The 12,500-nt window shown below is 37.4% G+C and overlaps 1 protein-coding gene across 1 annotated transcript in view; it reads left to right on the forward strand.

Annotated features, from left to right (window-relative positions):
- LOC133519684 (protein transport protein Sec24A) overlaps positions 1–6,550 on the forward strand; it is a 28,497-nt gene extending 21,947 nt beyond the window's left edge. Inside the window, exon 16 of the mRNA XM_061853737.1 lies at positions 346–6,550. Within this exon, the coding sequence (XP_061709721.1) occupies positions 346–457 (112 nt within the window). The 3' untranslated portion in view covers positions 458–6,550. The remainder of the gene's footprint in view (positions 1–345) is intronic.
- Positions 6,551–12,500: the final 5,950 nt, after the last annotated feature.

Here is a 12,500-nt window from a genome sequence, read left to right on the forward strand (position 1 = left end):
AGTAACCCTCCCCCCCCCCCCCCCTAGATTGAGACTTTCGCAGTAATCTCCTCTAGCCAATTGCCTGATGAAACCAGGAGTCTACTGGCCATAGAGACTGACGCGAATAAAGCGATGAACGCCTGCTTTGAGAAGTTTAATGAAGACCGGCCGACCGGGGCATCAGTGTGTCTAGTAACTGAGTTACAGAAATTGCAGTAGTCAGAGGTTGATGACTTGACGCGACAATGAACGACATTGAGATGCTTTTTTGACGATATCTAAGTCACGTTGCTCTCATTTTAGTGGCAGTAGGTATTCCGATAGTTTATTTCAAACAATGTAACGTTAATTTCTTCTCCACAGAGACAACTCACCCTCGCGGCAGCTGTTCATCGAGCGGCTCGTCGACGACCGCATGGAGTCCTCCTTCTCCTACTACGAGTTCCTGCAGCACGTCAAGCAGCAGGTCAAATGATAACGTCAACACGGTTGACTAGGCGTTTATACATATAGTTTACACAACTGGGAATAAGTGAACCTTATTGCAAAGATGTAAGGTCTATTAATGATCAGTTGAACGTAGTGTTTGTTAAGACTCGAGCCGTTTGGGTCCTCTGCTTTAAGTCACGACTCAGTTTATCAGACTTGCTCAAGTTGCTCAGGGGGCCTAGCCAAGGTGCCAATCGTTGATAAATTTAAATAATACATTTTATGAGTTTTTTGAGTTTCGACAACGTGATTTTTAACTTATTGAAGACCCGGAGGCCTAGCCAAGGTCACAATGGTACATCTACAAAAGCCAAACGAATAGAAAAAATGTATGGGGATGACAGACGCTACGAAAAGTCATGTGACTATTTCTATACATTATTTAAGTTATGGATTGTGGATTTAAGAGGAGAAATCTCTTATGATAGAACTGTTGCAAAAGTGTCCAGCTGTCAGCTATAAATAATAGTTCTCTCCAGAGTAGCGCTAGAATAGCTAAGAACCTAGGCGTTATTGACGGAGTGAAGTGCCCTGCCTATGATTTGATTTTTTTGTTCAAGTACTCTAGGTATTGTAGCGCCACCTATTTAAGGTTTTTTGATGATACTTTTTGGTATATCGAGGTTTCTTTCCTTACCTCCACCGGCCATAATTTAAGTTTATCAACGATTGTCATCTTGGCTAGGCCTGCGCAACTTGAGTCCTTTTCAAAGAACTCATTATTTAAAAAAAATGCATTGTCTGTATGTAAAATTCATAATGGGTTATTAAGTAAAGAAATCATGCGATATCCCTCATTTTCTTTACTGTTATTTAGGTAAAACCTATTAAATGTTGATAGAGCCTTTAATCCTTATGAATTGCGCTTAAAATACTTAATAAAGGACTGGACTCGGGACTTAAAAGACTCTGAAGTTCCGTAAAAACGAGTCTAGTACAGTGTCGTCTGAAAATATCGATACGAAAAAAGTGCCAAAAATATGTATACACTACCTTAATATATGAGGAATATTGTCGTGTATACATACTTTTGGCACTTTTTTCGTATCAATATTTTCAGACGACACTGTACCAACATTAGTCGAGCGTGTGTTACACATCGCTACGTGGCGTTGAGGTGACATTTGTGAAGATTATAGCTATACAAAGGTTATTTTGTGTTATCTGCGCTTTGGTTGAATCACGAGTGTATTTTGTCGAATTCATTCGTTTGAACAATACTTTTCTGAAAGAGATTCTATGTTTTTATTTTAAGAAATCTTACCTATTATTCGTATTTATTTTTCTTATTATATTAATAATTGAGATTCCTTCAGAAATCGATTAAACCATCGTATGGAACGCGGATCCGCGTACGAGGAAACTATTAGAAAAAAGAAATCCCGGCACACGAGAAGTAAGTTAAGAGAATGTTACTAGGACGAATGTATTTTCAATGAAAAATGCCTATTAAAGATATCGTTTAAATTACTATTAAATAATACATTGAATCTTATTATTTTGGCTAAACTTAGAAAACATTAAATTAATACTGATAATTTATTTCTAAACTTGAGATCGTATCGCTTGAAAACGCTACCTCAATGCTATTTTATGGATGTGTGCACGACTGCAATACCAGCTGAACAACAGCTACCGGCCTTGAATTTGTTGAATACTTGCTGAACTGTAAAAACGTGACCCTTCATTGTAACATTTGTCTAAGTTATACGAATTATACTGTGGTTTAAAAACTTGGCGACTTATTACTTCTCTAGTTTCTCAATAGCTGTTATAGATGAGCCCCTTATGTAGTCCCCACCATTATTTCGGAGCAATAATAGGTCCTTTCAAATATCTAAACACGATTATTGTCAAGAAGTTAGATTGCTAGATCAGATATTTTTGGGATTGTTGGTTATTTTTGGTTCAACTTTGTGAACATGCTTTTTATGTTTTAGTTAAGGCGGAATAAAACTTTCGGTTGATAAAACTTTACACGGCACGTTTAAAAAAGCAGCGGCGCAAGATTTCGCATTAAAAGTTATTTTGTCCGTCACAAGAAACCGTAATCAGTTTCACAGAAAAGATGTTAGTACGCAATTCGATCGTTTAGATATATTTTAACTCCCTTATTCATAAACGTCTACTAAAGTTGACAAGCCGCTCATAATCGTTTGTCCCTTTCCATCATACCAATACGTCGGAAAGGGACAAACGATTATTAGCGGCTTGTCAACTTTAGGAGACGTTTATGAATAAGGGGGTAAGTCGATTACACAATTTACTATATCTCTTAGACTTATGTGTTAGACCATAATACGCTGAAAATGTATAGATATATTAAAGTTGACGAGTAGTTTAACGAAATATTTAATTAAATTACTATAACTGTAAATATTTATGGTTAATTTGTCAAATATAGTGTAACTGAAATCACACGCTTAAAAATATTGACACAGATTATTAGGTACTTTTTATTTTCGACCATATTACTATGGAGGTGTGGTCGAATATTGAACGCATTCGCATTTGATTCTATATTATTAAGTGTGTGATTTGTTATGTAGATCTATAGGTAACTAAGATTATTCGACTACAAGGAGTTATTCCCATTGGTCCTATAGAACAAAGAGGTATGGATATAAGATATAAATTATGAAAAAAAAAAACTATGTCAACGGCATTTAATACACATTATGTTGAAAGTAATGTTGCAAAATTTTGATCTAAGATCGAACGAAAGAAAAGCAATACGGTATGGATCAGCCCGAAGAAGAAATATGTGACCGAAACTGGAAAACGTCCCACTTAAGGTTATTCGTATAAAAATAGTAATCTGATTGCAAATCTCGTCTTTACGGCAAGCGACAAAGTGGGACGTTTTGCCGGTTTCGGTTACATATATATATATCGAGTTCTATCTTAATCGTAACAACACATGTATCTATTTTTTTGTTTTTATATACATAAGTAACAATTGTTGGGACTAAGAAAGGCTTACTCATTATTTTTACAGAACCAATACAGGTTGTTATTCCATGGGGAATAGAACGAATGGGAAGCACTCACTATAACAAGAAGATACTAGCATAAAAGAGACACTGCCAGACATATAAAACACATACAGCTTAGAAATAGTAGCAGTTAGGGATCGAATTGTCAAGAGCTTATAAAGGATATAGCCACAGCTTGCTGTTGTTTTACTTATTTTGCAAAGAGCTATTAATCACGGCTACTTTTGCAGCTGAGCGAAGCGTTTCAAGTCAAATACAGTCCTATTGCAGAGCCTCCAAGAAAAAGTAATTAGTTTGCCTGTGTTTCTTCGTTTCTAACCTGTTAATTTGGCAGGCCTAAAGAACCCGAAAAACATTGACGCAAAGATTGGAATTGCATCAATCTACTTCAACAGGCTTGTAAATAGCTTGTACGTCAGCTTGTCAGGGGTGCTTCATCGTCTTAGGGCCACTTAACTTGTTTCCCCAAACATTTCTGCGTAAGCTGAAAAAGTCGCCGTGTTCGACGACGCTAAGTGTCTCTTATAAGTCAGTATTGTTACGTTTACTCGAGCCATATCTACAGAGCATTTAGTATTGTAGCTCGAAGGTCCTGGACTTCTAGGAGTACTGGTACTCCAGGGTTTGCACTCGTGCAGTGTTATAGGTAGCAAGAACCTTCTGATGTATATTTTCTCTGTACCTATCTTAGTTCAAGATTTATAAGGGTACCATAAACGACGGCATCTCATAAACTGTTACAAAAGGGTGTCATTTTCACATTGTGTTGATTTACTTCATTTAATAAGAAAATATAGGGCCCCTGGTTTACAGGCACATTTTAAAGTTGCTTTTCCTAATGGTATACAATTTTGACAAGGAAAACCATACTCGCGACATGAGGGCGTCATATCTTGATGACATTAGGTTTTCAAACCGAGTAACTGGCTCCTCAGTCATACTTACAGGCACTGTTTTGCTTTTCGCAATTGTGTCAGTGATTTAGAAATAAAGTTATTTGTATCAGAACATCTTGTGATTTAATTCAAACGCTGTTCAAAGGAAAGGCTGTTTTTATAAACTTTGATTTGAATTATGTTGTGGTTTGTAATGTAAACTGAATCATATTAATTTAATTTTATATTCTTTTAACACGGAATGCTTAATCTACAGAAATGCTAAATCTATATCTACATTTCAAACAACAGATATTTTAACAGCATGATGATATTTCAACTGATATCAACATTTATATTTGTTGATAAGATGTTTGTTGCCTTATCTGACTTTATGATTGTATTATTCTCAATGACTTACGAGTCAATAATAACATGTCATAGAATAACGACTGAAGTCATTGTGACAGCTGAAAAGATTAAAAAGGAAAATTAAAGAGGCGATAAGACTTGACAATCGATTTGGTATAGTCTGTTATGAACACAAAACAGAAATGTTAAGAACTAAGAATTTGGAATTATATGGAAACGCTTTGTACAGTCAGCAGCTGAAACAAATGCGCTCATATTCACTAAACAATAAAGTTATGTATTTTTGAACACCTCACTTGCCTGCTCAGCAACTTTGCTACTGTCTGTACGTTTAGCGTTTTAACATTGTCAACATTTTTATAAGCTGTACTTGTCGCAAGATCACTTTATAGCACAACGCTGCGCCGAAAACTCACTCGGTCGTTGGTGCAAATATGATTCCGCATTTTTTATGTGCAAAGTGGTATCCCCCACGAATATTTGGGCATTAAATCTAAGTGAGACGGTAACCTAAATCTTGGCGGAATCTTAAATATAATTGCGAATAGAGTAAGGCTATGATTGTTTTCAAAAAGTGGAGGCTAGGAGCAAATTAACGCGTTAATCCACTGAGCGAAGGGAAGGCCTTTCAGTCAACTAGGCGCATAGAATTTTAATTTGCTCCTTGCTTTTTTCTGAGGTGTCTCGGTTATGTTTCGATGTTGTGTATAGAAAATGTTATCGTTTATTTGTATGTCGCAACCTCAACGCTTTAATCAACGCGATGGCACTATGTTATTTGAGACATTTTCCATCCTCACAGTGAAATGAATATCCTAAAACAAATATACATTACACTCTGGGGAAGGCGAGGTGTAAACGGTACTTTAAAATGGTTTATTTTCCATTTCGAATGCCAGATGTGTATTTTTATTATATTTCGGTAGTAGGTGTATCTGTAATTAATTAGTTTTAATCCATGTATTTACTTGATATTACTTCTATTGTAAATTTAATAGAATTATTTATGAAATTTTAGGTAGACAGTTTTATACTGAAATGAGGTCGGGTGAAACATGGAGATAGAAATGTCCAGAAATACAAATACATGTCGAAGTATAGGAATAGTTATTATATTGCCAGATATATATGTTTCATAGATGCAGATAAGTAAGGCTATGCCTTAACGAATAGAAATGTTGACGCCGTATTTCGACGCTTTTATACTTTACCGTGGACGTCCACTACGGTAACGGTATTTTGTGGTCATCAACGTCTACGGTAATTTAAAAGTGACTGCATATCTCATATATTTACATCGAACTTTTCACATTATCCGATCCGATATCGGACACAGGATCCTTCAATCCGACATGCCGTCCCTACGTCTCCACATTCACGCACACAAATTTATCGGTCCGACAGTTGACGTGGGTCCGAAATGTCTGAAATTATCGGAAGTGCCAATCCGATATCAGATGTAGGGTGGGCCTTATGGGAAAGACAGATGTTAGAGAGTACACTGTGGCATAAAGTCCGCCTTTTTTGGGGAAAACACTCTATTTTGGCAAGCAGATGAGCTGGAGGCAGATGATTAAACGAATAAATAAATAGAGAAAAACAAATATTATACATTTTACTTCCATCCGATATTCGATATCGTATCGGGCAATGTGAAAATGCTTAGTGACGGTAAACATGCCGATGACGTCTATGTAAAGTACAGAAGCGCGTTTTGGCTGAGCATCGCTTAAGCCGCGTCGCTCCCAGTAGTTGACTGAATGAACATTTTATTGCCACTGTTAGCCGACTGAACTCGAAAGCCTTGTAACTTGTTTCATTATAACGAATCCAAAATATACGTGTTTCAATTCATAATCTTTACTTTTAGGGCGCGCTTGGCGACTTCGTGCATTATTAAGGGGAACGTCTCTTCTCTTCTCAGCATATTCGCGTCCACTGCTGAACATATGCCTCTTTCATGGATTTCCATGTTGTTCTGTATGCGGCGGTCCTGCCTTCTTTCTAATATCGTCCTACCATCTGGCTCGTAGTTTTCCGTCACCTCGGCTTCCCAGTCGAGGTCCCCAGAACAGTACTCGCTGGCCCCATCGGTCATCAACCCTGCGACAGATATGGCCAGCCCATTCCCACTTCACGGGAACGTTTACTTACGTTAAAAGTAGTGATCCAAACATCCCTTCAAACCAACTCTGTCTGTCTGTTACCTCTTCACGCTTAAACTACTGTACCGACTTAGATCCAAGGACCATGGGCAACTTTGTATGGAGTTTGGTCCAAAAACCAACAGAGCTGAGAGTTAGGTCATGAAATAGGTATTTTACCTACTTCATTTCATTTTATGGGCATCAAGCGGATTTTCGTTGCAGAAATGAGATATTATAAATAAATAAATATTATAGGGACATTCTTACACAAATTGACTAAGTCCCACGGTAAGCCAAGAAGGCTTGTGGTGTGGGTACTCAGACAACGATATATACAGGATGGGCAACTAAGAGTGATACAAAAATTTTTTTTTTTAATTTATTTAATATTTTTTCATAAATATATTATTCAGGGTTGGCAATTGTATACGGAAGATAATTTCAGCCAAATGTCTATCAGAATCAGAATCAGAATCAGAATTGTTCATTGCACTCATGTTAGTGTAGTTCTTTAAAACTATTTAATACAGCAGCAGCTATTTAATACCTCTAGCAGCAAGCATTTTTTTTCTCAAATATTTGTGTTCTTTACTAAACGTGTGCTCGATTAATTTTGAGAAACAGTGGCAGTGATTGACACCCAAATTCTCCAAATTTTGCAGCTCCTGACTTATTTCTGTGGGGCTATTTAAAATTACGTGTGTATGCTAACAAGCTGATGAAATAAACAATTAAAACCGATCATCCGACACAAATTTACTAAGATAACGCCGAAAATGTTCGAAAATATGTTGAATATTGCGATGATTAGGGCTTACATTTGCCTGCTGTTAGAGGTGGACATATGTCAGACATTATGTTTCGTATGAATTTGCCAACCCTGAATAATATATTTTTAAAACAATACTTATTAACTTAATGTAGTTAAAATTTAAAAATAAAATGTATACTTCTTATTTGCCCATCCTGTATAATATACAAATACTTAAATACGTAGAAAACATACATGCCTCATGAACAGGGCCCGTACATTCAGAGGCGTAAGTATTTTAATATTTGGCGCCGCGGGCCAGAGGGACTCTGCCGCCCCATAAAGTAAACACAAATGCTAAATTTTTTCTCAGTGCCTTTCTGCAGAGCTTGGAGCTTGGCCGAGCTCTGCATAAGGCCCAGGCTTGATGCTCTGTGAGGCTGGATGCCGAATAGCAGAAGGGCAGAGCTTAAAGCACTGGCCATATCTAAGCGAGGCTGAAAGCTACGAATATGATTTAAAGTTTTCTGCGGGCCCAAAGGACTTAAAAGGCCGAGCTACAGTGTAGCTTGTAGCTGAGCTGGGACAAAAACCTATGGCCAAGACAACAAGACTGTACAGTGCGAAAATCCCGGATGACCCGGATCGTCCAATTGCGGCGCTCTTCCGAGCAAAGCCAAAGATCGAGCTGGGGAAAACAATGTTTGGGATTGGAACAATGACTTGAGCTTGGAACCAATGTGATCTCGGCTCTCCTACTATTCGACTTTGGGCGTCGCTCAAAAGCAAAGGCGCGATTTGCTGGAATGCTTCGGGTTTTCAGGAAGGCGCAACAATTTTTTGTCAAGTTCGAGTTCTGAGCTCTGACGATGGGGCCCATGAGGAATCGAGGGAACTCCTCAAATGTTAAAGGCATATATATAGTGATCTTAGTATTTTTATCATCAAACCAAGCATTGACATTTGTAGAAGTGACATTTGATGAAGCGGGACTGCTGATGATGAACAGAATGGAACTCTTTAACGCCGCATAGTTCACATTGGGCAATTTGTTCTCTTCGCATGTTTGTGAAGCAGTTAGGTGTTCAAGGCAAATTTTAGTCAAGCTTGAGTTTTGATGATGGATTCCATGAGGAATCGAGGACAGTTCTCAACTCCTTTAAGCAAACTTATATTTTTATTATTTTGGCATGGTGTGAAATAATTTATTTTAAATACAGTCGAATACCCTATTGCGGGTATCTTACCAGTCAAGCAAATCTGAAATGTGAAAAGGTGGGTGCAGTTACAAACCTCCTTTTATCTCCTTTTCTACATGGCGTAGGACGCTGTCTTTTTAATTTCATTGTATGAAATCCAAAATCAACAATAATCTTTCTTTCACCGCTCTCCCTCATTGAAGTCGGTTTTTTTTTCTTAAAAATTATTAACCTTATGTTTGCCTTCGGGCTCCGCTATTTAGTATCTCGGCCTCCTGCCTTGCGGTGCACCTTTGAAACAACTAACCATGTCGTATCGTCTCCGAACTCTACTTTTCTTCAATACCTACATAGTTGCTGTAAGATCTATTTGCTGAGCAATTCGCAAGTAGCACAGATAGCGTTATAACAGCCAAAAAATGGAGTACGAATACGCTTGAAGCAGAATATAAAAGCTGTATGAGAGCTGTATCAGCGAGTTGTCAACTTTTATAATTCTTAAATGGGCACAAATTTAGGCCTTAAGTTCACATAGCTGCTTAAGATATGAAAAAATCGTGAAACAAAAGCTTAATAAATACTTTCAATTAAAACTATAACCATTATGATCGGTCCAGCCGTTTTTGAGTTATTGCACAAAATGTTCTCTTCTTAGTAAAAAGACGTACAAAGCGCTGCGAAGTTACTCCTTTATGCTTGTAATGTACTTGATACTTAATTATAAATAGCCCCCCTTTGGCCCGTTCTGACAGACTGGTAACTACAAAACCCTACACTGAGCAATGCCCGACATGCTCTTGGCCGATTTGTATGGTTTAAATGTAAATGGTGTAGATGCCTGATTTTCACAATCTGTTAATGGTAAAATCATTCAAATGCATCAAGGCTATTTAATACTTTTGTCTCATACTTGTGGCATACTGATTTAAAAAAAATACTTTTTATGGATCGCTGCAGAGTTAACTTGGTGTAACTGTAGTAAACTATCAGATTACTTACGTTTATATCACTATGTTTAAAATAGGATTGAGGAGCTCAAGTTTATCTTTGGGATTGAGAAGCATACCTATGTTTATCTTAATCTTATAGGTTTATAGGTAAATAACCGGGCTGCAGATAAAATGGTAAAGTCGGTATTTTTATTTTATCTATGAAATCAGCATTCTATTATAGAAGATAACAGCAAACAATATTATCTGCATAATATTCGTATGTTAACTAACGGCGATTATTAACGTCTAGGAATATAAAAAAAAACGCAAATTCTCAAATTAAATTATGTCTATTATTGAAATAGGAATTTATTACTCGACTGCGTCAGAAGCAGGGTAATGTTTTTCAAGCGTATGAATGTATGCCCATTTTTTGGCATGCCGTACTTACCGCCCAGACGGCTGGACGTTTTTGACATATAAAGTGTCGTTGAATTGTGGTAGTGATATCTTAGTTTATATACATTTTGAAAATGGCGCCCGCAAATGAAAAAATCGGCCAAGAGCATGTCGGGCCATGCTCAGTGTAAGGTTTCGTAGTTAGCATTCTGTCAGAACAGGCCAAAAGAGGGCTATTACGAGGGCTGCTATTTATATATCCGGAAACCGGGATTACAATCTTCTTAAATAGTATATTTGACCTCCATGGTACAATTTGAACTTTTTTAAGTACTGGCCGGTATATTTTTTTTTCTTATTAACGCTAGTGTTTTGTTTTTGATGGGTTTTAAATGTCATCTCTAACTATTAACTTTATAACTATTCTCTGCTCCTTAATCTGTCCAACACTTTCGTGCTAAATTCGCAATCCCGTTTTATGGGGAATTATATTGATGTGATGCTCGCAAATGCCTTCGTGGCGATAGCCATTAAAAAAAAAAAAGTCATCTCGCTGCAAGAATGGCACTCGCTCGTAACAACAGTGCATAGATCAACTAACTTCAACTTTTGGTGATGAAGCTCCATCTAAAACTACTGTGTATATATCACTGGTTTAGTGAGTTCAATCGTGGAGGTAGTATGCTTACGGACGAAGTTAAGGCAGGTCGCCCGAAATCGGTCGTTGTACCACAAAATATTGAGGCTGTGCGAAAATTTATAATGGACGACCGACATGTTACGTACCGCGAGATAGAGGCGACTCTGGGTATTTCTATGACTAGCATTATGTAATAGCATATTACATGATCATTTAGCTGTAAAAAAAATTGTTCTCGTTGGATACCGCACAACTTAACTAAGGAGCAAAAAGATCGCGTCGAATGGTGCAATAAAATGTTAAAAAAATATAACCGTGGTGACTCAAAGGCCGTTTATAACATCTATACAGGTGACGAATCCTGGATCTATGCATACGATCCCGAAACGAAGCAACAATCAACGGTATGGGTGTTTCAAAATGAGCCGAACCCTACGAAAGTTACTCGTGCAAAAAGTACATTGAAACAAATGGTGGCCTGCTTCTTCGGTATTAATGGCCATGTAGCTACAGTGCCACTAGAAAACCGTAAAACGGTTAATTCAGATTGGTACACGACCATTTGCTTACCGGAAGTATTTGAACAAATTCGTAAAACTAACCAGCGACGAAGAATCATTCTTCATCATGATAATGCCAGCTGTCATACGTCACGCGAAACCACTCTATTTTTGGAAGGTCTAAATATGGAATTAACGGGTCATCCGCCGTACAGCCCTGACTTGGCACCCAATGATTTTTAATTATTTCCCAATATAAAAAAAAAAATTACGCGGTCAACGATTTTCGACCGCTGAAGATGCTGTCGACGTATTCAAACAACACGTTATGGAGGTACCTCAGGCGGAGTGGCAGAAGTGCTTCAAAAATTGGTTCACACGAATGCAAAAGTGCATAGATCATCAAGGGGAATACTTTGAAAAACAATAAAACCATTTTCAGCCATGTACGTTTGTTTGTTTTTTTGTTTCAGGATATAACAGGGTGACTTCGAATTGGTAATACCAAACACTTGATTGTGGCTCAGTTAATACCAAACATTAATACCATACATTCACTCCGTTGTTAAAATCAGCTGCATTTAATTCTCGCTAATTTTCTAACAAAACCAATAATTAAAGTCCCAAAGTGTGGTTACTCTACATTAAATATCTAACTGTCATACCTACTTCTCACTCGATGTTATCGTCAATGTACGTTATCATTGATATCACTACAAGTGACACTCGTGTAACTAAATTGTTTTGATGAGGTTTTAAGGACCCTGATAAATTTATGGTAATAATAAGCCGAATTATTTTTTTTAAATCATTTATTATTGTACCTAATCTACCGATTAATACAAACTCGAAATTTTCTCTTCTTTACCGCAATAATTATAAATAACAATGAAACACTTTAAAACGCATAAATCACGTTTATTAACACCATGGCCCTTTAAAAGTTTAAGTGTGAACCTACCTAAGCGTATTTTAAGATGTGTTCAAAATGACCACCGCCTTTCCTGACACATAAGTCGGCCCGCCGTCTATGGTTGATTTTGAGTCTGTCTAAAATAAATTCATTGGCTTTTACAGAATTAAATGCCTCAATTATCTTTCGGCGAAGTTCATCGATAGTATTTGATTCCCGTGCGTACACTGTCCTTTTAATTTCGCCCCACAAAAAGAAGTCGAGTGGCGTCAGATCGGGACTTCGAGGCGGCCATGCGACTGGGC

The sequence above is a fragment of the Cydia pomonella genome, chromosome 7, assembly GCF_033807575.1.
Source record: "Cydia pomonella isolate Wapato2018A chromosome 7, ilCydPomo1, whole genome shotgun sequence".
NCBI classification, from domain to species: domain Eukaryota; kingdom Metazoa; phylum Arthropoda; class Insecta; order Lepidoptera; family Tortricidae; genus Cydia; species Cydia pomonella.